Source organism: Dendrobates tinctorius, unplaced genomic scaffold, assembly GCF_039654945.1.
Source record: "Dendrobates tinctorius isolate UK_male_01 unplaced genomic scaffold, ASM3965494v1 ptg000107l, whole genome shotgun sequence".
NCBI lineage: Eukaryota > Metazoa > Chordata > Amphibia > Anura > Dendrobatidae > Dendrobates > Dendrobates tinctorius.
In genome coordinates this window covers 25566951-25593950 of record NW_027361775.1, presented here as the reverse complement: position 1 = coordinate 25593950, position 27000 = coordinate 25566951, and the positions used below count along the sequence as shown (strand labels likewise).

At 46.4% G+C, this 27000-nt stretch overlaps 1 protein-coding gene across 7 annotated transcripts in view; it reads right to left on the bottom strand.

Moving 5' to 3' along the window:
- LRCH3 (leucine rich repeats and calponin homology domain containing 3) overlaps nt 1-24018 on the bottom strand; it is a 107663-nt gene extending 83645 nt beyond the window's left edge. For 2 of the 7 annotated variants that reach the window (XM_073589288.1, XM_073589290.1), the window contains exon 1: nt 23654-24018. In XM_073589288.1, the coding sequence (XP_073445389.1) occupies nt 23654-23894 (241 nt within the window). In that variant the 5' untranslated portion in view covers nt 23895-24018. The remainder of the gene's footprint in view (nt 1-23653) is intronic. The other 5 variants (XM_073589287.1, XM_073589289.1, XM_073589292.1 and 2 more) reach the window with 3 other exon arrangements.
- Nucleotides 24019-27000: the final 2982 nt, after the last annotated feature.

The following is a 27000-nucleotide window of genomic DNA, read 5'->3' as shown; positions in this document are numbered from 1 at the left end:
ATATTTTACCTTTCTTGCATTTTAGTGTAACTATTAATGAGCTTCCTGTCACGGTTGACTTGTGTTTCATACTCTAACGTCTGGTAAAACCGAATGGCTAGATGAATAGCGTAACGCTCTCATAAATAGCACTGCTGCCTGTTCTATTCTGGCTCTGACTCAGCAAGCAACAATCCTTTGACACCCGGAGCTGACAGGTTACTGGCGCTCCACTACCTCCACAAATTACACTACAGTGACTCATGGGAATATTACCAATCCTAAATCAAGGCAAAAAAAGCCAGCTAGGTCAGAGCTATGGTAAACCCAGGAAACCGTTAGAAAATGCAGACGAAGACTGGTGCCATTTCGGTCCAAAATTAAACGACTGACTACTGTGTAACACACTGATTTGTCTTAAAGGACCAGTCGGGCATTTTTTGCTGTCCTTTTTTCCTGGTCTTAGCAATTAGTAATGCGTGTTTAGAGAGGGCACCTCTAATAATAAATGCGCTAAGCAGCTTCCGTCCGGTTGTAACTTGGTGACATCACATCCAGACAGAAGCTGCCTTTGGCGGTAGCACTGTGCCTCTTCTGCCCCCTGCACACTACCCGACAGCATATACCTTCCTAACACACACCTTCCTCACCATGCCAGCCGTCTCCACACACCTCTTGCCACGTTAACCCTCAACACACACTCCTCTCACCTTTCACCATCTCCACTCACGTCCCCCCCTTCACTCCACATACGCCCCTTTCTCTCACTCCGTCTCTCATACTCACGCCGTCATTGCCGCTGCTCCACGATAGCCGTCGGCATCGGCACGATCCCCGACATCATCTTCCGCCGGCGCCATCCTGGATCCAGACGTTGTCCACGCCGGCGACATGTTCTTGCAGCGACGCCATCTTGGATCAACGAAATCCACGATACTCAAGATGGCGTCCGCAAAATCTTGTGAGATTTTGCGGACGCCATCTTGGATCCCGGGGAATTTCGTCATTTACCTCACGCCGACTTGCTGTGCGGACGTGTTGCCTTGCTCCTCTTGCCTGTTCACTTCTGGTGTCTAATTACAGGACCAATTTGCCTCTACCACTTCATAACTACTGCTGGGCAATTACAGGGCCAATTTTGCCTCGACTAGGAGGACACCAGTTTCTTCAAACGTTAAGCATAACTACAGGAGGACCCCAGTTTAAGTCTTCTGCATAATTACACCAGTTAATAAGTCATTTATTTCACTCCATTTATATGCCCTGTTTTGCTGTACCCCACTTCTATAAGAAGACTATAAGTACTATAAGTATCTGTTTACACTACAATACTCCAGGACACCTTCTTCACTGCCAGATAACTGCCAAATAGACTCCTTTACCTGTGCCAACATGAGTCATACCAAAAAGTATGCCAATGCCAGTGAAAGGAAAGCAGCTTTAGCACGACGTCAAAAACAACGCCGTGCTAATGAGACTCCTGAGGAAAAACACCATCGCCTTGACAAGATTACGGCTTATAAACGCCGTCGTCTCACACACGAATCCCCTAACTCTAAATCCATTAGATTGGCTGAAGAAGCCTCTGCACGCCGTCACCGCCGACAACAGACGGCTTCTTCCTCATAATACGTATAGGTATACATAGATTAAAAATAAATAAAAATACAAAAAAAAAAAAAATTAGGCACACATCCATAGATTTCAACTATATAGCTAACACATACCTACATAACTTAGGTAATAATAAATAATTTTTTATTTTTAGAGTACTGTTATTTCAATAGCACTTTACATACATCAGTAATACTGTCCCTCTTGAGGCTCACTATGTAAATATCCTATCCACATAAAAACATAGGTGTGATACATTTACACATAATTCTCAACATTACTGTAACACACATTAAGTATAAGAGGGGAGATGTGTATCATCAAAATTCTTTCATTTGGTGATATGAACCCGGATGTCAAGGTCCAGCATCATATTTGCTGCTGAGATATGTTATCTCCTCTTTTAACAGGGCTGGGTTTTTGTGAACAGCTAAAGAGATGGGCGGGATGGTTGTTCACCACATCTCCTTCTCAAGGTGTGCTACTCACAGTGCCGCACAACACATGGTCAACGCTACATCACTACCCTCCCGATGCGATAGCATCGGGCCTTAATCTAGTTTACAATATTTACTGGTCGCCGCCTTATATCATCTACACATCCATAATTAAAGGGGTTGTCCACAACTAGGGCAACCCCTTCTCGATCTGAATGTTTGCCCCTGTGAAAATAAATGGGTGAAAAACGCTGATGAAATAAATGACATGCTCCATTGTGCAAAAAAACATGCAAAACACAAAATCATGACGACAAAAAAAAAACAAAAAAAAAAACAACACGCTGTGTGCAGGAATATTCTGAAATCTCAGCTTTTGCTGGTGCTGTAAAATGCACTAAAAAAAACGACATTAAAAATACGGCAAAAACACCTAGTGTGAACTTAGCTTTAAAGTGCATTAGATTTCTAAGAAATATTTCACCATTTGAATCTAGAAAAACAAAGTTGAACCCGCTGTGAAATGTGTGACACGTTAAACATGTGGCACTCAGCGACCTGCGATATACGAGCCAAACGTCTATAACCCTCTGCTCTGCCAACAAGAAACCGGCAGAATTCGGAATCTGCCATTCTTCCCAGCATTAGGAATTCACGTAGAGGACAAATCCATCACATGGAAAAAAAAAAAAAAATGAGTAACACACGTGAACAAAGAACTATAACTGGACACAACCAAAATAAGAAAAGCAGAACAAACGGACTCAACATTTTATGTAGTGTCGGACTGTGAATAATGAAAAAAAGACCACCATAATTCACAGGGGTATCATCCCCTCAAAAATACAAGAGGAAACCGCCATGATCCCTACTTGTAAGTTATTCACATATCAGTATTCGTGGGCCAAAACCAGGAGCGTCTCCAAAACACAGAGCAGGCGGCAGTCTTTTAATGATAGTTTCTCTGTAGGTTTCATCCCTGGTTTTGGCTGCAAAATCCGTGTAAATAAACCCTAAGGAAAATTGGGCTCTTCTCCTTCTCTGGCCCAATGTCAGCTGGCTGACCAGCAGATTGTTATTCTCTTATAAATTATCCATGATGAACTGCAACGTGTGAACGGAGCTTAAAGCGCAATAGTCATTTTATGTATTTTTGTCAAACATCAATAGTACAGGTAGTACGGTATATAAAATGAGGGTAATCTGCAGCTCTCTCTCTTCCTTGCACTGATCATTCAATCTCAGCTCACAGGTAACATTTTTTCAGTGAGTACAGATGTTCACACATGCAAGAAACTCGGCCGAGTCTCGCATCTTAATACCCGGCCCTCGGAGAGTGCGGCCGCATAGCAATACATGGAGCCGAGTGTCGGCGGCAGTGCCGGGCATTATCATGTGAGACTCGGCTGAGTCTCTTGCATGTGTGATCCCGGCCTTACAGAGAGAGATGAGCAGATTGAGCTCAAAGTGTCCCACTGAGGACTTTGCAGCAGAATGCGGTGTCTACCTTCTCCTCCATAGAACGTGTCCATCTCTCGCAGTGAAAGAACAATGAAACAAGCAGAGTCTCTGATCAGATCGATGATCTTTTCAGGTGTAATAGTGATTTCTAAAATAAACAGCAGCCTGTCACCCAATGAACATGAGAAGCCCATCGTTCAGACGTCACGTGACCCATCCTGCGGATAGCCCTATATGTTTGCGGGAAACACCTTTGTGCTGACAAGTAGGGAACCATTACTCTGCTATGTGCCTGCCCGTAACATGACCTTCGATGGTCTTCAAGTCTCGTGCCCAAGGGTACAAGGCTGCTCCCTATGAAACAAGAGCCATTCCTCATTCATTGGCGGCTTTATCGGCAGAGATTTTGGGTGATAAATCCGCTCACAGTGAAGATGAATGCCGCAGATAGACAGCTGCCCAGTTCTTTCTCTGCTACTCTCACACAGACGACCTGGCAATGACCCAAATCATTTCAGCATTAATGTACAAAAGCGGCCTCTTCATGCTAGAAATGAGGCTGTTCCGGTCTCCTCTCTGCAGCACAATGATCCGCTTCAGATGATGTCATGGTGTGGAGGATCGCCTGGAGGAATTACAAGAACATAAGGCTTTTTATGGACACCACATCCCCCTGCACACACCCCCTCAGTACGTGTGCCCTGACCCATATGAGACAATGCACAGATATAGGAGAACAGCTGAAGGTGCAAAGAGACATATGGAATGTGGACACAGCACCTTATACATGGGTAGCATCACCGCTAGGTAAGGGTGCACGGATGATGTCTAGTTAGAGGGATTTCCAGTTTTATAGAAAGTTTAAATGGGATGTCTAGTATTAGGACTCGTGCAGACAAGAAAATCTGCTGTGCTAGAACGATCCGACAAAACAACAGAGTGCCTGCGATCCAACGTTCAGCCCAAGGGGAAAAAAACCCTGCAGCATTTGGATCGCACTTGGCCATGCAGGTCAATGAGTGCGTGGGAAACATCAGACTGCACTTGGATGACATTTGAGTGCAGTCAGATTTCTGTGCACTGACACAATGGAGGATTTTTTTTTTTACTACATCTTCTTCTTATCCGATAGAATCAGATCGCACTATGCTCACACTGATCAGAAGGTCACTCATAATTGGACGGATACTCTCGGATGAGAGAATCTACAGCCGCCAGTACCTGCTCTTGCAAAAACAAATGCCTTTTTCCAAAAACCGAGCCACACCCATCCACTGGTTACGTATGGTATTACAGGTCAGTCCTTTTTCACTTCAATGAAGCCAAGCTGCAATACTAAGCATGCCCTACTGTGGCCTCTTATGTAAGAAAGCAGTCATGTCCTTCTGATCCTGTACAGACCACTTTGTCCAGCCTGGTAACAGACTCCACACTGATAGGGCTTAGCCACATGACTATTATCTTACATATTACGGATACAACTCCCAGTCCAACTGCAGGTCTTTTTATGATCAAAACCAGCAGCATCCCAGGAGATACACGGCCATGCCAAGAAGTGCAGCTGCAACACAAAGCATGCAGGTGCTGCCCAATGGTGTGAACTAGCCCATGATCAGTGCAGCTGCGGAATATTCTGCTCACAGAGCATTGCATAAATAGCTACAATAGTATCCACTCAGAGGACTACAATTATGGACCTGTAAAGGAGCGTCCTCATTCACAGCTACCTTATCATTAAAAAGCTCATTTTTCAATTATGTTGTAATTTAAAATGATCAAACTAAACTAAAAATAATCACTTAAAGGGAACCTGTCAGCAGGATTGTGCTCCGTAACCTACAGACAGTGTCAGGTCGCCGCCGTTATACTGATTACAATGATACATTGGTTGATGAAATCCGTCTTGTGGTTGTTTAATCTTTATTTTCAGTTTTGTGTTAATGATATGCTCGTGCTCTGGGGCGGCCTGTGGGGGGGGTCTTCATGTGGTGCCCTGCTCAGGTATTCATGTGTATGGCTTCTACATATAAAGAAGAAAAAACCCTTCTGCAGGTGGCTCCAGCACTGAAGCATGATCACATCTATAATGTGTTTTTGATGGTATCAATAAAACAGAAAAAAAATCATTTTGAAAATGGTGCCAGCCGCGTCTGCGCATTAGAGGGTATCAGCCATCTAATAGATGCTACTGCGCAGACGCCGCCATCTTGGAGGAGGCGATTTTTTTTTTTAATATCAGCTCTCCGATAGCTGCTACTGCGCAGGCGGCGCCATTTTCAGACTGATTTTTTTTAATATAAGTATACCATCAAAAACAATAATTAAATACACATTATAGATGCGATCGTGCTGCAGGGCAGTCACCATCTGCCTGCCGAAGTTTTTTTAAAAAAAGAAAAAAATATAATATTCATTATGCAAACTAGCGGGCATATCAGTGAGGGATCAGTGACCGGTCAGAAGCCATAGACATGAATATCTAATCGGAGAACCACATGAAGATCCCCCACAGGCGGCCCCGGCGCATGAGCATATCATTAACTGAAAATAAAGATTAAGCAACAACCACAAGACAGATTTCATCACTCAAGGTATCATTGAAATCAGTATAACTGCACCGACCTGACACTGTGTGTAGGTTACTATGCACAATGCTGCTGACAGGTTCCCTTTAAAATGGGTAGTCCCATTACTTTTAGGCTGATACTTATTTTAAATTGCTGATGTATCCTGCTTAGGGTAGCTCATCAGTATCAGATTGGTGGGGTCCAATAGCCTTTGGCAGCACCACCAATCAGCTATTCTCAATGCTGCGGGCTGGAAGTTGATAGTTGCCACGCTGAACAGTACAGCGCTGTGTAGTGGCTGCTGCTGAGTACTGCAGGCATGTCTTTTTTTCAAATAAGAGTGATGCAATAGTTTCAAAGGGTTTAAAACACAGTTGTTTCATATGTTTATAGGAAACTGGATCTTAAAAGTAACAGACATATAACCCTGCTCTCAGTCCTCCAATTCAATGCAACCTGTAAACTTATATGTGTATGAAGTCCAGAACGGGAAGTAATGTGCCCCATTACAAGGATGGTCTGAGGATCAAATGTCAATTCTGCAACCACTGCATACCAGAAAAAAAATCTATTTTACCCTTTTCAACATGTTCCAGCTAGAGAAAATATTTCACCAAATAACTCAAGGGGAAATTCCAGTTTCCTCAACAAAATAAGAAGCTGGTGATTGAGTCACCGAGGAATCCTGAGCGGCACGTCTTACATAATGACTTCAAGCAATGCGATGAACTCCGCTGTGATATAGAGACCCTCTAATATGCTACTAGATGGAGCACGCACTCCCTATTAGACACAAACTGGATCTCATACCCATTTTTTAATCAAGCACCATCTTGCAGCCATTTAACGGTATAATGGGATCTGGGGTTGTTGTTTTTTTTGGCCAGTCCAGCATTTTGTTCTAAAAGGAGATTTTTTTTTGTATTTTGTCAAACTGGAAATCATCAGGAGATGACATTGGTAAAATGAAAATGGATCCTTTTTGCCATATTTTGGGGTCCACTACGGAGGAGCGACAGCCACAAGCACTGCCTGTCTCAGCATAAGTGACCACAGACCGCTCATATGAACACGGCCTTAGGGAGCATTCACATATGGCTGTTAAGATAATGATGCGATCTCAAACTATATGAAAACTTGTCAGAAATGCACATTTTCCAGCCTTTCAATAGTGGTCATCTGACATATGGTGCTTTTCATCTATACGAATATCTTGGATCCAACCCTTATCCCCTAGAGTAGCACAGCTAACAACAAGAGCAGTGTTCTGTATTGCAGCAGAGCACAATGAGATAGCCAAGGCTAAATACAGTGTGGCCACAGTTCAAAGGATGACATCAACAGAAAACAAGCCGCCGGTCTGCCTTCTCAGAGCACAGCTGGATACGGACTCTTCTGATACTTAGCACCACCTATCTTAGGCCTCTTCAAGCGTCCGTTTCGTGTACATGTGGCATCCGTTTTCACACACTCATTATAATCTATGAGGCTTTGCACATGTCTGTGTTTTTACACGGACCGTATGTCCATGTGATCCATGCCTAGATATGTCCAGATTTCTCAGGCAGCACGTGTTGTGCACAAGGAGGACATAACTCACATCTGTGCGCCACGTACCGGAGTAGAATGCAAAACAGAAATGTGTGCTAAAGATGGGTAAAGATAGGGATCGGCAGATAGGAGGTAAATAGATGGATAAACAGATATCCATGAGATATACAATTACCGGATTTTTCAGACCGTAAGACACCCCCCCAAGGCTTACGGGGGGGGGGGGGGGTGTTGTGGCAGTGATGGAGCAGGGTCTCTTCCTCAGGAAGCTGGCGGCAGAAGTGTGGCGATGTTACGGGCCCGATGTCGGCAGTGAGCAGAGCGGAGTGCAACATTGGTTTCCCAGCAGCCATTTTCCTGAAGCTGTGGGCCGCTGGAGGCAGTGCATGCGCAGATTGCGATTTTGGCCTAACCAAGATCTCAATCTGCACACACACCACCGGAGGTGAATATTTTCCCCTGACTGTGGGCTTCAGGGAAAAGGTAGCCAGGAAATAAATTATGCACTCCACTCTGCTCACCACCGACACCAGGCCCGTAGCATCCTCCCACTTCAGACAACCTCCTGAGGAAGGGACTCTGCTCCACGTCACGCACTCTGCCTTACTGCTGACACTGGGCTCGCAGCATCGCACCGCTGGATACCCCCTTCTCCCACCCATTGCCCCACTTCTGCTGTCGCCAACCTCTTGAGGAAGGGACCATGCCACCTGTGATCCTGCTCCACCACCACCAGCCCCAAGGTAAGATACTTTAAATTCGACTATAAGATGGATCCCATCTTTTGAAAATGTTTTTTTTTTTTTTTTTACCCTAAAATTTGGGGTGCATCTTATGGTCCAGTGCGTCTTATAGTCTGAAAAATATGGTAGTGCCTTGCGTGTGTAGCTTACTGGACATGGATTAACCTAATAAATATGTGAAATAAAATTGAATGAAATCAAATTGATGTCGGGTCCCTCAGATTTTTTGGTAACCAGTAAAGGTAAAGCAGACATCTGTTGGCTTATATTATCTGGCTGAGAAGGTCCATGATTATTGGGCCCTTCCCAGCCTAAATATACCAGCTCGTAGCCGCCCCAGAAATGACACATGACATTAGATGTGCCAATTCTGGTGTTTCATCTCTGCTCTTCCAGATTGCCCCGGTGCGTTGGCAATTGGGGTAATGGTAGTTGGGTTTGATGTCAGCTGTGAATTGCCCAAAGAAGCAGCTGGCCTCAAGGCCTTGTATTAGAAATAGAAAGGTGTCTCTCAGACATCCCCATTACTAACCCAGTAATAAAATTAAAAAAAAATTAAAAAAAACAGCGAAGAGTCGTGAGGTCAGTAATATTACTAGTCTAAACGAAGCTCCATAGGCTTTGAACAACGAATTTGGGAAACAAAATGGGAAGCATTGGAGTACGCCGGATCTGAGTGAGAACTTTTTTTTAAAAATACATTTGTGAATAAGGGACAGTATCTTCATTTCTCTTTTCAGATTTATATTTGTGGAATACGTCCGATTCCCTGGACTACAGACCTGCGTGGGATTTTTTATTTTCTTTTATAAATTGATTAGCCAGGGAAAAAGTTGGGGTACTGATTTTTTTTTTTTTTTTAAATAAAGCATTTTTGTGTGTGTTTGTTTTTTTTCTTCTTTTTAGTACTAGGGGTGTCTGATTGACACCTCTCCATTACTATCACCAGGGCTTGATGTCAGCTGTGTTTTTGGACAGCTGACATCAACCCCAACTACCATTACCCCAATTGCCAACATACCAGGGCAATCGGGAATAGCTAAGCACCAGTACAGAAGGATCTGATGTGATGTGCCACTTCTGTAGCGGTTGCGGGCTGGGAAAGGCCCAATAACAATAGACTATCCCAACCTGATAATATCAGCTCTCTGCTTTTCCTTTGCTGGTTATCAAAAATAGTGGGGGAACCCACATCGTTTTTTAATTTATTAGGTTAATATATGTACAGTAAGCTACACATGCAATGATAAAGGTTTTCTATTATCGATCTACCTGCATATATCTACCTCTATTTTTGCACATCTTTAACACCTAAAATTCTGCAATTTCTATTCTGCATTCTATTTCGTATGTGTCACATGAACAGAACACAGATGGTACAGACATATGGCACACATGGATGGTTAACAGAAAACCACACAATACCTCATGCATGGTTTTTTTTTTTTTTTTTCTAAAGCAGGCCTGTGAAGGTGGCCTAAGTGTAAAATATAAGCTCATAGTATCAGGGGTAGACCTTTCATTGCTGCAACATGTGCAGCACAAAGAGGCCCAAGAGGTGATCGATATTCGCCTTATAAAGGAGAACATCAACCAAAACAATCTAAATGAAGGGGTTCTCTCATCTTCACATACGTGATGTCATTCCAATGGGGGTTTGATCTTTATCACACCAGCAGAACCATAGAATGGAGAGGCCAAAGCTCTGCGCCTCCATCATAGGGGAGTTGCAGGTCACCCGTAGCGGTGCGGCATGTGAACTTTTCACACACAGCTGAAATTACCGTACTTTAAGACTTGCTATTCAGGAAGTAAATCTTTGTGGATCATCCCTGATAAGGTGAAACAGTGGCCATATCCAGCTATATAAGAAAGAGGACAAACAGGTTTTATCCCCACACAATTTAAAGGTTATATTCAACTTTACAACTCATGTTTACACGAGGGTGAGACGATAAAGAAGCATATATCCAAACCTTTGCTGGCACAGTAAAATGCTGCGTGTCCCCCCCCCCCCACACACACTAAAAAATGGCGTCAAAAACAGCAACATGTGAACAAGACATTACTGTTCTAAGCCATCCAACGTAAAAATTAAACAATTATTACGAAAAGGGTGGTCCTAATTATTGATTTTCCAGCTCTCTATAGAACAGGGAAAGTAAGCAATAACAGATTGACTCCTAAGCTGAGAACCAGCAGGGATTTCATGTATAAACTATAATTCATAGAGAATCTTTTCCCGTCAGCTGAAACATGTTTTGCTCAGCTCCTCTAGTTGATTAGATGCTGCCAGTAGATTACGCGGCATTTCCAAGCGAACACGTTACCTTCAGGACCTAAAGCGCTGTGTGAAGCCACTAGCACAGAGCCTACGGGTATGGGAACACAACATCTTTTACAAGCGGGTACGCTCCAAAACCCACGTGGAAATTAGGCTAAAGTGAACGAACATATGTGCTGTGATAGAAAATCGATTTGCCGTGGCATATGCTCAGCCTGGGAGCTTACTTTAATCGCTTCCATGTATGTTGGCTTCAGAAACAAAATCAGGACTTCTTTAAATACAGATATTATCAGAGGATATAAAAAAATAGTCACCCTTATGTGCTGCCATGTGAGATCATACCGCAGTGATGGCAGCCGGTCTGTGACTGCCGTGTCATACCTTCATCAGTTGTGGGGAGTGAGGATAGTAAAAGTAATAAAATGTCTAAAAGAAATAGATCTGTGGCTGGAGCGCGCTCTGATCTGCAGGGATCATTCACCTGGATTTTCCCTTGTTGCGGTTTTTGCTTTGGCATTAGATATTTTTTGGTCAGATCCCCGCAAACAATCCGCTTATCTCCTTCCCCTTGTGAACATCACGCTCAGCTGAAGTCAGAGACATGATCAGACAGCAGCCATCTTATGTCCACGGTCAGCACATCCCCAAGGAGCGTCCGGGCGCTGAGAACACCGGCGTGCGTGCGACTATAGACGCGCGGAACGCATTGCAATATTTTTAATACAGATGAAAATATTTAACCCCTTACTCAGCTACACACTAGACAGAAAATGTCACAGACCGTCACTTTATGAATAGAAGCTAGTAAAGTCGCCTGTAGCCGGGCTGAAATATGCAGCCAGTCGGTGTATGGTTACACAACATGTTATATTTAAACTCCGGAGTCATGTGTAGCATGTGGAGAACCAGCCGCGGATCTGACCGAGCAAGCTGCAGCAAACACCAGGACCAGGTCACACTACTAGTAAAAGGGTCGGCTAACTGAAAGCGGACGTGCCACTAGAACCAGGCCCATGCAACACCACGATACACCACCACGGAGAATATAATCATTATTCACGACATCGCCTGTTCTGCTATGCTGTCAAAATGTGCATAAAGCAAAGCTAAACCTGAAGGGTTAAAGAAGATCAGTCAACAGGTGAAAAGTGGGCAGTTTTCCTTTTATTCCTGCTGCCCCCCTGAATAGTACATTTTTTGTTAAATCCACCATACGGTTTCAGAGATCTCGGGATTATTATGGGGTGCTAAATGTTATGCTCTTCACCAAGGGGTAATAACCCAGAGCCGCCTAAAGACATGCCCCCAGAGAATTCTGCCAGTCACGCCCCCGATAAACGCCATAATAATAGGTACAAAAAAAAATAATGGTCATATCTCTGCTTGGATTTACGGTAATTAATTAAAATAAAAAAAGTAAACCTAAGTACTCAGCAACAGGGAAACAAAATCAAAAATAAAAAGAGCAAAAACTGGCCACTTTTGAGTGGGTGACAGGTGCACTTTAAGGCAAAACTCTACCTTTTAGATAATGTCAGGTTATAAGTTTACTAACTTTGCTGAACACTTTCAGGGATTGTCCAGGTCTGAAAATCAGATTTTTTATTGGCCTGGTTACAGAGTATCTAAGCGGTTTCTCATGGCAGATCATGAAAACATTTTGTAATCACCTTTTAGAGATGGGTATGGTTATATCAGGCATTTTCAAAACAATCAGGTGAGTGCTTTTCTGGGGTAAATGACAAAACATGTTTTACTGAAAGGCTCCAACAGAAAACACGGAAAATACATAGGAAAAAAATAAGTGCTACTATATGTCAGGAAATTCTCTCTTTAATCACAATTCTATATTTTATATACTGTAATGTTCTCCAGCAGACAGTGCACAAAACAAGCAATACACATCCATTGTAAAGAGAATCTCCACCATAGGTATATCATTGCACGGTGCCTTTTTTTTCTCTTATAGCCACTATCCATTTAATTATCTACTGTACAAAGCAAGTACTGACCAAAATAATACCCCCCACCAACAAAAAAAACCTCACAGGAATATGTCTTTAGACACAGGCAATTCAATATCAAAAATACAAATATAGGAGATAAATATAAGATCTGGAAGAACAAAGAAGGAGCTTATAAATAACAAAAATATACAGGACTTGTGATATTTATTTCTAGAGCTCCATGGATTCCATGGTGCTGAACATGTAAAAAGGGTTTACATACAAAACACACATAAATTAGAGAAGAAAATAACAGCGACAGACAGGTACAGAGGAGAGGCGGCCCTTACAGTCTACTGGCCAATACAAATAGTAGGACATAGGCTTTACCTGCACAACATCAAAAAATGCTGTAATCTACAATTAGGTGGGATCTGGACAGTTTCCGCGGACTAGAACAAACTGTTTGTCTGGAAAAGGAAGTGACAGTATTTCGTGCTGTACATTTCTAGGACAGAAAGGATGCAATCTTCATGAATGAGCAACGCCTGGGAGGCAGGTGGAAGGATGTCATTATGCTCAAAACTATTTTTTCTTTCCCTCAAATACTCACATGCCAAAACAAAGTGCAAATTGTCCTGGAGCGCTGCCAGGCTGTATTTCCAGAGTGTAGCTGGCACCGGGAGCAGACAGCGGACGACAGCTGCACATCTGTACACCAGTTTGGCTGATTCACAGTGTAAAGTGGCCAAGCTCACATGGAAGGAAGTAACAGTATATTTTAATGCTTGTGTTACAATAGACTGACTGATTAATGTAATGCTGGGCTCCATCCACACTTGGGTTTAGAAGTAGAATTTAGGTGAAAAATAGATCCACGACTAAACAGAGGCAAGCGGCCCCAAACTGAAACCAGACTGACCCCATGATAGTCAGTAGGGCCCTTCTGCTGTCAGTTTGCATTTTTGTAGCAGGTCTGTTTTCCATATGCATCCTGTTTCTTTGTTCCTAAAACTGAGCTGATAAATGGAGCTCAGAATGCAGGTATGAACAGAGCCTTAAAGGGCTATTCTCAAAAATGAAAGATATGCCCTATCCACAGTTTAGAGGTAGCTTACTGATTATTTGGGTCACACATGAGCTCTAGATCCCAGGGATGGGGTGCTGCACAGTCCCATTTTGAATAAAATACAGGTGTGCAAGTTGAACTTCTGCTCCATTAATTGTCTATGGAACTGTTTGAGCATTGTACTCCGATTCTTAAGCAGTCACACAGACAATAGATGGTATGGAAGTCAAGCATTGCACCAATCAATATATGGCTCTGCAAAAAGTGGTTCCTGGGAACCAGAACCCCAATCTCATGATCAATGGTATATTTTTTACTGCACTTTGTGAGATTTAATTTGAGGGGAGTCTAAACCATGATGTCACAGGAGGCTGATTATTCTGGGGCTGCACTCACTCCCCGCAGCGTCCATCGCTCCTCCTGGAACTGTATGTCACAGGGTGCAGCACCGCAGTTACTTGCTGGTTTCTTGAAGACGTCCTGGATGCTGGAAGCTGTGGGGGATGCGAGTGCAGCGCCAGCACTCTGCTTCTCTCTCTGCCGCTGGCATAGCTTCTAACTGAACGAAAACGCCATCAGGGGGCGAAGATAGAAGTGAGTGACATCAGTGCAGCGCCAAAGCTTCTAGTACTGACCTCAAACGAATCGCCATCAGATGGCGGAGATAAAACCAGCGCCTCCTCCGATAAATGATTAGTGTGAGGGCGTTGCTAGAAGCTGTTGGGCGACGCTGGTGTCATTCACTTCTATCTCCATCTCCTGATGACGTCTTCTTTCATTTAGAAGCTATGGCAGTGGAGGAGATGGAAGAGTGCCGATGCTGTACTCACCTCTCCAACAGTGTCCACCACTCAAGATCCAAAATCCAGGATGTCTTTAGAGGGCAGCGATGCAAAAAGCTAGTAAGTAACTGCAGTGCTGCCCCCGATTATGTCCTGTTCCAGGAGGAGCAATGGACGCTGCGGGCACTGAGTGCAGACCCAGCCTCCTGTGATATCACGTTTAAGACATCTCTCAAACAAAATGTCACAGGAAGTTCCATAAAAAGAAAACAAACAATCAAAAAAAAAAAACCACATAAAGTGTTGTACAATAAAGCAAATTACAAAAGTGGTTAGGGTGTAATGATACGTTTAGCCAGTCACCCCTTTAAGTTACATGAACATTAACAGGAACCTTTCAGCTGATTTATGCTGCCCGAACCCCAGGCAGCATGTATCACACAATGACTGCACTACTGCAGTCATGTTTCATCACTGGGGATGTGCATTTGCACCACTCCCTCCTATATGCTGGCAATCACTGCTCGGCAGCGGCAGAACGACTGAGCAGTGGTGGTCTGTCTCCTAGGCAACGAGCTGTATACAAAAGAACAGCTACAATTTTAGTAAACAGCAAATTGCACATTTTTACAAGCATTATTCAACAATACCCAGCTATGAAGATCAGAACAACCTTTTAAAAGGAATTGTTCACCATAATTTATTTTTTCTTAAATGCAATAGCGATAAAAAATAGTGTTTTATTAAAATTTTTGCACAGTTTTGTTTCTACAGGCCTTTTGTTTCCAGGCACATTTAACTATGAATTGGTCATAAACCAGGTGGGGGGAGCTCAGCAAAAGACATAAGAAAAAGTTACAAACTCTCCGTCATTTTGTCATAGACGGCTGACTGACAGGTTCCCAGATAATGGCTCATGCAGACATCTGTGCAAATCGGTGCAAGCATGGGCCGCTAAAACACGGACTGACAGCGTCTAGATTTATTTTTCATGGACGTCTGCATGAGCCCCTCTCATTCTGCAGCCAGTGACAGATGAGGCTATAAAAAGCAACATTTCTTAATGAAATTGAGAAAAAAAAGGAATAGCCCCAATTATATGCATTTAAATAATTTAAAAAAAGTCCCGAAAAGTGGACAACCTATTTATGCATTAACATAACAGCTGACAACAAATGATTACTGTTGTCTACCAAGCGCTCTCAGCCCCCCATACACCTCTTTGCAGATAATGTCTCTGCTCCTAAACACTGGAAGGAATCTGGTTTAACCCCTTAGCGACAGAGCCAGTTTGCAGCTTAATGACCAGGCCAATTTTTACAATTCTGACCACTGTCCCTTTATGAGGTTATAACTCTGGAACGCTTTAATGGATCACGCTGATTCTAAGATTGTTTTTTCGTGACATATTGTACTTCATGTTAGTGGTAACATTTCTTCGATAAGTCTTGTGTTTATTTATGAAAAAAACGGAAATATGGCGAAAATTTTGAAAATTTTGCAATTTTAAAACTTTAAATTTTTATGCCCTCAAATCAGAGAGATGTGTCACACAAATTTCTTAATAAATAACATTTCCCACATGTCTACTTTACATCAGCACAATTTTGGAAGCAAAATTTTTTTTTTGTTAGGAAGTTATAAGGGTTAAAAGTTGACCAGCGATTTCTCATGTTTACAACAAAATTTACAAAACCATTTTTTTTTTAGGGACCACATCATATTTAAAGTCATTTTGAGGGGTGTACATGACAGAAAATACCCAAAAGTGGCACCATTCTAAACACTAGACCCCTCAAGGTGCTCAAAACCACATTCAAGAAGTTTATTAACCCTTTAAGTGCTTCACAGGAACTAAAGCAATGTGGAAGGAAAAAATTAACATTTAACTCTTTTTTGCAAAAAATTTACTTCAGAACCAATTTTTTTTATTTTCACAAGTGTTAAAAGAGAAAATCAACCACAAAATTTGTTGAACAATTTCTCCTGAATACGCTGATACCCTATATGTGGGGGTAAACCACTTTTTCAGCACACGGCAGCGCTCGCAAGGGATGGAGCGCCGTTTGACTTTTTCAACGCAGAATTGGCTGGAATTGAGATCGGATGCCATGTTGCGTTCGGAGAGCCCTTAATGTGCCTAAACAGTTGAAACCTCCAACAAGTGACCCCATTTTGGAAACTAGACCCATTAAGGAACTTATCTAGATGTGTGGTGAGCACTTTGAACCCCCAAGGGCTTCACAAAGTTTATAACGTAGAGCCGTGAAAATACGAAATCTATTTTTTTCCACAAAAATGATCTTTTCGCCCCCAAATATTTATTTTTACAAGGGTAACAGGAGAAATCATACCCGCAGTTGTTATGCGATTAGTCCTGAGTACGCCGATACCCCATATGTGGGGGGGAACCACTGTTTGGGCGCATGGTAGAGCTCGGAAGGGAAGGAGTGCCATTTTGGAATGCAGACTTTGATCGAATGGTCTGCGGGCATCATGTTGCGCTTGCAGAGCTCCTGATGGGCCTAAACAGTGGAAATCCCCCCACAAGTGACCCCATTTTGGAAATTAGACCCCCTAAGGAACTTATCTAGATGTGTGGTGAGCACTTTGAACCCCCAAGCGCTTCACAAAAGTTTATAAACGCAGAGCCGTGAAAATAAAAAGTCTTTTTTTATTTCCACAAAAGCGATTTTTTTAGACCCCAATTTTTAGACCCCCAAAGTTGGCAAATAGTGGAAACCCCTCAATTCTTGCTCCAACCCTAACCCCAACACACCCCTAACCCTAATCCCAACCCTAACCCCAACCCTAATCCTAATTCTAACCCTAATTCTAGTTCGCCCTAACCCTAATTCTAACCCTAGTCGTGACCCGAGCCCTAACCCTAGCCCAGCCCTAGCCCTAGCACAACCCTAACCCTAACCCTAGCCCAACCCTAACCCTAGCCCAACCCTAACCCTAGCCCAACCCTAACCCTAGCCCAACCCTAACCCTAGCCCAACCCTAACCCTAGCCCAACCCTAACCCTAGCCCAACCCTAACCCTAGCCCAACCCTAACCCTAGCCCAACCCTAACCCTAGCCCAACCCTAACCCTAGCCCAACCCTAACCCTAGCCCAACCCTAACCCTAGCCCAACCCTAACCCTAGCCCAACCCTAACCCTAGCCCAACCCTAACCCTAGCCCAACCCTAACCCTAGCCCAACCCTAACCCTAGCCCAACCCTAACCCTAGCCCAACCCTAACCCTAGCCCAACCCTAACCCTAGCCCAACCCTAACCCTAGCCCAACCCTAACCCTAGCCCTAGCCCAACCCTAACCCTAGCCCTAACCTAACCCTACCCCAACCCTAATGGAAAACTGAAAAAAAAAATATTTTCTTTATTTCATTATATTGGCCTATATAAGGGAGTGATAAACGGGGGGGTTATGTACTATTTTTTTTATTTTGATCACTATGATCGTTTATCATAGTGATCAAAATAATGAATGGAATCTGCCAGCCGGAGGATTCCCGGCGGGCGCACTGCGCATGCGCCCGCCATTTTCAAGATGGCGGCGCCCATCGGAGGATGCCGGCGGGACGTGGGACCACCGGGAGGGGACGGAGGGCCACGGAGAGGTACCGGGGACCCTATTTCTCTCTCCTCTGATGTGCGATCACATCAGAGGAGAGAGAAATTAAATGTAAAATCTCGGCTTTTTTTTTTTTTTTTTTGCGGTCGCCGTTATAGGGTTAATAACGGCGATCGCAAATGCGGGGGTCGGTAAAAACCGACCGATTCATGTTCTCTGGGGTCTCGGCTACCCTGGCAGCCGAGACCCCGGAGAAAATCCGACACTGGGGGGCGCTATTCACTTAAATCACAGCGCCGTGAATTAACAGCGCTGTGGTTTTAGTACCCTTAATTACCGCCGTTAAAAGGCGTATCGGCGGTCGTTAAGGGGTTAAATGAACAACAAAATGTAAACAAACAAGTAATAAGATCGCAGTGAGAGAAAAAACCCTAAAGTACAGAACATTGCAGTCCAGATCAGAAGGGCGGCCCAACAGAGGTCAGATTATGGTCCCTAATGCTGTCGTTTTACCTAATGAATTCAGTAATTACTGGTCCGATGCCACCTGGCTGGGGCTGGTACTGCTTACATTAGTGAGCATTCAGGTCACGGCCCTGTCATTCTGAGTCACATCTGTGTAGGAATTGCCAGAGGATTCAACCCCATTAAAGGCCACGATTTAGTGCACTACATCCAGGTACAGACAAATGATTTCCTAACAATAGCAAGTATGGCGCAGCAACACAAAGGAGACAAGAGCAGAAAATCACTGGCATCAGCGTCACCCGTCAGTGATCATGTCCTATACTAATACCGCAGCACTAGACAGGCGGACAGACCCAGCGACTAGACGCCAGTACACACTCACAGCACGTCTCTAGAGATGGCCGTGTCCACGTTTCTATGACAAGCTACTACACCCCTATTCAGCCACATAGGGACCTGCCACACCAGGTGTCTGCTCAGATGCCGACAGCACACTGTGCACATGGACATACTGCTGTCACCAGTTGTATGGTCGGATCCTGGCAGTACACTGTGTACATGGACATACTGCTGTCACAGGTGTTAGCTCAGATCCCGACAGCACACTGTGCACATGGACATACTGCTGTCACCAGTTGTATGGTCGGATCCTGGCAGTACACTGTGTACATGGACATACTGCTGTCACAGGTGTTAGCTCAGATCCCGACAGCACACTGTGTACATGGACATACTGATGTCACCAAATGTGAGCTCGGATTCTGGCAGCACACTGTGTACATGGACATACACCTGGGGATAGCAGTATGGTCGGATCCCGAGAGCACACTGTGCACATGGACATACTGCTATCCACAGGTGTATGTTCGGATCCTGGCAGCACACTGTGTATATAGACATACTGCTGTCACCAGGTGTATGGTTGGATCCTGGCAGCACACTGTGTACATGGACATACTGCTGTCACCAGGTGTTAGCTCAGATCTCGACAGCACACTGTGTACACAAACATCCTGATGTCACCAGATGTGAGCTCAGATTCTGGCAGCACACTGTGTACATGGACATATTGCTGTCTCCAGATGTGAGCTCGGATTCTGGCAGCACACTGTGTACATGGACATACACCTGGGGATAGCAGTATGGTCGGATCCCGATAGCACACTGTGCACATGGACATACTGCTATCCCCAGGTGTATGTTCGGATCCTGGCAGCACACTGTGTATATAGACATACTGCTATCCCCAGGTGTATGTTCGGATCCTGGCAGCACACTGTGTATATAGACATACTGCTGTCACCAAGTGTATGGTTGGATCCTGGCAGCACACTGTGTACATGGACATACTGCTGTCACCAGGTGTTAGCTCAGATCTCGACAGCACACTGTGTACACGAACATCCTGATGTCACCAGATGTGAACTCAGATCCTGGCAGCACACTATGGACATATTGCTGTCACCAGGTGAGCTCGGATCCTGGCAGCACCCTTTCTACATGGACATACTGATGTCACCAGGTGTAAGCGCTGATCCTGGCAGCACACTGTGTACATGGACATACCGCTGTCACCAGGTGTGAGCGCTGATCCTGGCAGCACACTATGGACATACCGCTGTCACCAGGTGTGAGGACTCATCCTGGCAGCACACTGTGTACATAGACATACTGCTGTCACCAGGTGTGAGCGCTGATCCTGGCAGCACACTGTGTACATGGACATACCGCTGTCACCAGGTGTGAGCGCTGATCCTGGCAGCACACTATGGACATGGACATATCGCTGTCACCAGGTGTGAGGACTCATCCTGGCAGCACACTGTGTACATAGACATACTGCTGTCACCAGGTGTGAGCGCTGATACTGCCAGCACACTGTGTACATGGACATACCGCTGTCATCAGGTGTGAGGACTCATTCTGGCAGCACACCGTGTACATGGACATACTGCTGTCACCAGGTGTGAGGACTCATCCTGGCAGCACACTGTGTACATGGACATACTGCTGGCACCAGGTGTGAGCGCTGATCCTGGCAGCACAATGTGTACATGGAAATACCGCTGTCATCAGGTGTGAGGACTCATCCTGGCAGCACACCGTGTACATGGACATACTGCTGTCACCAGGTGTGAGGACTCATCCTGGCAGCACACTGTGTACATGGACATACTACTGGCAAAATGTGTGAGTGCTGATCCTGGCAGCACACTGTGTACATGGACATACCGCTGTCACCAGGTGTGAGGACTCATCCTGGCAGCACACTGTGTACATGGACATAACGCTGTCACCAGGTGTGAGGACTCATCCTGGCAGAACACTGTGTACATGGACATAATGCTGGCACCAGGTGTGAGCGCTGATCCTGGCAGCACACTGTGTACATGGACATACCGCTGGCACCAGGTGTGAGGACTCATCCTGGCAGCACACTGTGTACATGGACATACTGCTGGCACCAGGTTTGAGCGCTGATCCTTGCAGCACACAGTGTACATGGACATAACGCTGTCACCAGGTGTGAGGACTCATCCTGGCAGCACACTGTGTACATGGACATACCGCTGGCACCAGGTTTGAGCGCTGATCCTGGCAACACACTGTGTACATGGACATACCGCTGTCACCAGGTGTGAGGACTCATCCTGGCAGCACACTGTGTACATGGACATAACGCTGTCACCAGGTGTGAGGACTCATCCTGGCAGCACACTGTGTACATGGACATACCGCTGGCACCAGGTGTGAGCGCTGATCCTGGCAGCACAGTGTACATGGACATACTGCTGTCACCAGGTGTGAGGACTCATCCTGGCAGCACACTGTGTACATGGACATAACGCTGTCACGAGGTGTGAGGACTCATCCTGGCAGCACACTGTGTACATGGACATACTACTGGCAAAAGGTGTGAGGACTCATCCTGGCAGCACACAGTGTACATGGACATACTGCTGTAACCAGGTGTGAGGACTCATCCTGGCAGCACACAGTGTACATGGACATACTGCTGTCACCAGGTGTGAGGACTCATCCTGGCAGCACACTGTGTACATGGACATAACGCAGTCACCAGGTGTGAGGACTCATCCTGGAAGCACACTGTGTACATGGACATACCGCTGGCACCAGGTGTGAGCGCTGATCCTGGCAGCACACTGTGTACATGGACATACTGCTGGCACCAGGTGTGAGGACTCATCCTGGCAGCACACTGTGTACATGGACATACCGCTGTCACCAGGTTTGAGCGCTGATCCTGGCAGCACACTGTGTACATGGCCATACCGCTGGCACCAGGTGTGAGGACTCAACCTGGCAGCACACTGTGTACATGGACATACTGCTGTCACCAGGTTTGAGCGCTGATCCTGGCAGCACACTGTGTACATGGACATACCGCTGGCACCAGGTTTGAGCGCTGATCCTGGCAGCACACTGTGTACATGGACATACCGCTGGCACCAGGTTTGAGCGCTGATCCTGGCAGCACAGTGTACATGGACATACTGCTGGCACCTGGTGTGAGCGCTGATCCTGGCAGCACACTGTGTACATGGGCATATCGCTGGCACCGGTGTGAGCGCTGATCCTGGCAGCACACTGTGTACATGGGCATACCGCTGTCACCAGGTTTGAGCGCTGATCCTGGCAGCACACTGTGTACATGGACATACCGCTGGCACCAGGTGTGAGGACTCAACCTGGCAGCACACTGTGTACATGGACATACCGCTGGCACCAGGTTTGAGTGCTGATCCTGGCAGCACACTGTATACATGGACATACTGCTGTCACCAGGTTTGAGCGCTGATCCTGGCAGCACACTGTGTACATGGACATACTGCTGTCACCAGGTGTGAGCGCTGATCCTGGCAGCACACTGTGTACATGGACATACTGCTGTCACCAGGTGTGAGCGCTGATCCTGGCAGCACACTGTGTACATGGACATACTGCTGGCACCAGGTTTGAGCGCTGATCCTGGCAGCACACTGTGTACATGGACATACTGCTGTCACCAGGTGTGAGCGCCGATCCTGGCAGCACACTGTGTACATGGACATACTGCTGTCACCAGGTGTGAGCGCCGATCCTGGCAGCACACTGTGTACATGGACATACCGCTGGTGTGAGCGCTGATCCTGGCAGCACACTGTGTACATGAACATACCGCTGTCACCAGGTGTGAGGACTCATCCTGGCAGCACACTGTGTACATGGACATAACGCTGGCACCAGGTTCGAGCGCTGATCCTGGCAGCACACTGTGTACATGGACATACTGCTGTCACCAGGTGTGAGCGCTGATCCTGGCAGCACACTGTGTACATGGACATACTGCTGTCACCAGGTGTGAGCGCTGATCCTGGCAGCACACTGTGTACATGGACATACCGCTGTCACCAGGTGTGAGGACTCATCCTGGCAGCACACTGTGTACATGGACATACCGTTGATCCTGGCAGCACACTGTGTACATGGACATACTGCTGGCACCAGGTGTGAGGACTCATCCTGGCAGCACACTGTGTACATGGACATACTGCTGTCACCAGGTGTGAGTGCTGATCCTGGCAGCACACTGTGTACATGGACATACCGCTGGTGTGAGCGCTGATCCTGGCAGCACACTGTGTACATGGACATACCGCTGTCACCAGGTGTGAGGACTCATCCTGGCAGCACACTGTGTACATGGACATACCGCTGATCCTGGCAGCACACTGTGTACATGGACATACTGCTGTCACCAGGTGTGAGCGCTGATCCTGGCAGCACACTGTGTACATGGACATACCGCTGGTGTGAGCGCTGATCCTGGCAGCACACTGTGTACATGGACATACCGCTGGCACCAGGTGTGAGGACTCATCCTGGCAGCACACTGTGTACATGGACATACTGATCCTGGCAGCACACTGTGTACATGGACATACTGCTGTCACCAGGTGTGAGCGCTGATCCTGGCAGCACACTGTGTACATGGACATACCGCTGGCACCTGGTGTGAGCGCTGATCCTGGCAGCACACTGTGTACATGGACATACCGCTGGCACCTGGTGTGAGCGCTGATCCTGGCAGCACACTGTGTACATAACCTGTGACCGAGCCTCGCCATACGGCCAGTGCCGTGCTACCCCCGCCCGCTCCTCCGCTCACCAGCTTGTGTTGTGTCACTGAGATCCTGTCGCGCTGCGCTCCGCGGAAACTCTCTCAATTTCCTGCCGCTCAGATTCAGAGACCCGGTGACCGCAGCTTCCTCCAGAGCCCTTTCTAGTGAACGGTTCCAAGCTGCAGGTCCCACACCAGTGCCGGAAGCAGAGGGTACTCCGTGACCATTATGGATAATACCAGTGTAACTGGGAACCACCGAGCCTTCGGCCAACACCGCGGCCGCCATCACCCCGACTCCTCAGTGAGCCTGCGCAACCAAGCTGACGGGAAACGCGAGCCAGGGGCAGGGACAGGCCGTAACGCGCATGCCCGTTAAGCACACCACAAATGGTCTACGGCGCAGGCGTAACAGCCTGCCGGATGTGTCTACTGCGCATGTGTCATTCTTTGATGTCGGTGTGTAAGCTTTATCGTACTTCATTCAAAGCGAACTACAGAACGTGAAGTCTGGTGGAATCCCAGGAAGCTTCTGCCGTGTGTAGAGGGCCGGGGGCGCTGCCATGTGTGGTGAGCCAGAGGGCCCTGGAGTGTATGGTGAGTGGTGAGCCAGAGGGCACTGCCATGTGTGGTGAGCCAGTGGGCCCTGGAGTGTATGGTGAGTGGTGAGCCAGAGGGCCCTGGAGTGTATGGTGAGTGGTGAGCCAGAGGGCGCTGCCATGTGTGGTGTGCCAGTGGGCCCTGGAGTGTATGGTGAGTGGTGTGCCAGGGGGCGCTGCCATGTGTGCATGTGTGGTGTGCCAGTGGGCCCTGGAGTGTATGGTGAGTGGTGTGCCAGGGGGCGCTGCCATGTGTGGTGTGCCAGTGGGCCCTGGAGTGTATGGTGAGTGGTGTGCCAGGGGGCGCTGCCATGTGTGGTGTGCCAGTGGGCCCTGGAGTGTATGGTGAGTGGTGTGCCAGGGGGCGCTGCCATGTGTGCATGTGTGGTGTGCCAGGGGGCCCTGGAGTGTATGGTGAGTGGTGTGCCATGGGGCGCTGCCATGTGTGGTGTGCCAGAGGGCCCTGGAGTGTATGGTGAGTGGTGTGCCAGAGGGCGCTGCCATGTGTGGTGTGCCAGAGGGCCCTGGAGTGTATGGTGAGTGGTGAGCCAGGGGGGCGCTGCCATGTGTGGTGTGCCAGTGGGCCCTGGAGTGTATGGTGAGTGGTGTGCCAGGGGGCCCTGGAGTGTATGGTGAGTGGTGTGCCAGGGGGCGCTGCCATGTGTGGTGTGCCAGAGGGCCCTGGAGTGTATGGTGAGTGGTTTGCCAGGGGGCGCTGCCATGTGTGGTGTGCCAGAGGGCCCTGGAGTGTATGGTGAGTGGTGTGCCAGTGGGCCCTGGAGTGTATGGTGAGTGGTGTGCCAGGGAGCCCTGGAGTGTGTGGTGAGCCAGGGGGCGCTGCCATGTGTGGTGAGTGGAGTGCCAGGGGGCCCTGGAGTGTGTGGTGAGCCAGGGGGCGCTGCCATGTGTGGTGAGTGGAGTGCCAGGGGGCCCTGGAGTGTGTGGTGTGCCAGAGGGCACTGGTGTGTATGGTGAGTGGTGTGCCAGGGGGCGCTGCCATGTGTGGTGTGCCAGAGGGCACTGGAGTGTATGGTGAGTGGTGAGCCAGGGGGCGCTGCCATGTGCGGTGTGCCAGAGGACCCTGGAGTGTATGGTGTGTGGTGAGCCAGGGGGCGCTGCCATGTGTGGTGAGTGGAGTGCCAGGGGGCCCTGTAGTGTGTGGTGTGCCAGGGACCACCGGAGCGGACGCCACGCACATATCGGGTTATATGTAGCTGTTTTACAATTACACTTTTTTCCTTTCTGCAGTGTTGAAGCGCTGATTTCCCCCCACGGCACATGAAAGTAGCATCATGCAGCTTCTAGGATGATTTATGGTAACAAAAGCTGCCGCTCACCATGAATTTAATGAGCGGTGATCGCATGCCCCTGTCCCAGCATATCTGGGTGAGAATGACAAAAGTTGCATCACTTTATCAGCTGCTGGTGGCTCTGAAATTATGCAACGTTTCAAAACTTTTTACAGCCGCATAAAAGCTCCATAGAGTGCAGGAATGGAGGGGGCTTCCAGCTCATCAGACTCGCAGTATAATCTTCCTACTCATCTGCTTGTCAGACGTTACCGGTGAAAAGATGTCAGTCACGCCCTGAGTGACGTAAAGTCTTCAGATTTATGTCAGGACGTTATATATATATATATATATATATATATATACGGGACAGTCAGCAAAACCAAAGAATTTTGACCAGAAGACCTTAATAGAGTGCAGTGTGAGCTGGAGCATTGGAAGAGCCATCATGTGAGTGAGAAGACTGGACAGGCACTGGGAACCTAGAAGGCAGCAAACACATTTACATCACATATACATTAAGACATAAATGAATGAGTTGGCTTCTTTATTAATTGATGGAAGGACACAACTTTCTTGTATAGTAAGCCATGCTTCCCAACTTTAAAGGGAATCTGTCACCACATTGTCCTATTTAACCTATTAATGTGGATATAGAATACTGATAACAGTCCTAACCTGTGATATCAGAAGTCTTGTTGCTGAGAAATCATCTTTCATCACTTTATATAAACTACCTCTTCAGACTCTGGGGCGGATGGTGCCTGGAAGATCACTCTGCCCTCAAACCTCATTGTCTTGTGAATCGCCTCCCATAGCATCACTGTGTGCATGTGACTTTGGGTTTTCGTCCTGTAATCTTGCGCCAATGGAGTCCCAGTTGCCATTGTTCCTTTTCCGTGATCCTCCCTTCTCTGGGTATAGGTTTCACGTTCCTAATGAAAAGGTGCTGGCAGTCACTGGTATTTCCACTCCATTGTTTCTATGCACCGGAGACTGTTGGGGATGGAAGTTCCAGTTTATCATCTGTGCAGTAGTATGGTCTAAGAAGCTTCTCTACAGGTATAATGCATTATACCAGCAATCAAAGTAATAAAAAAAAGTGAAAGTCCCATAGAGGGACCAAGTAAATTAAAAAAAAAAAAAGCTGTAAAAAGTTGTAAACGTATTTCTTTAAAATTACAAAAGAATTTAAAAAAAATAAATTATTCCAATAAATGCACATTATATAAAAAAGAAAAAAGTTCACGTATTTGGTATCGCCCGATCTATAAAATTGTCACTATTAAAACCCTTCTCAGTGAACACCGTAAAGAAAAACTTCGCAAACTCTGGTTTTTCATCATACTGCTGGAAAAAAGTGGAATAAAATACTTTAAAAAATGGTATAATTACAAACGTAATCTTGTCCTACAAAAAACAAAACACCACACCCCTCCATTAGAGGAAAAATTAAAAAGATATAGCTCTCAGAAGAAAGCGATGCAAAAATAATTTTTCTATAAAA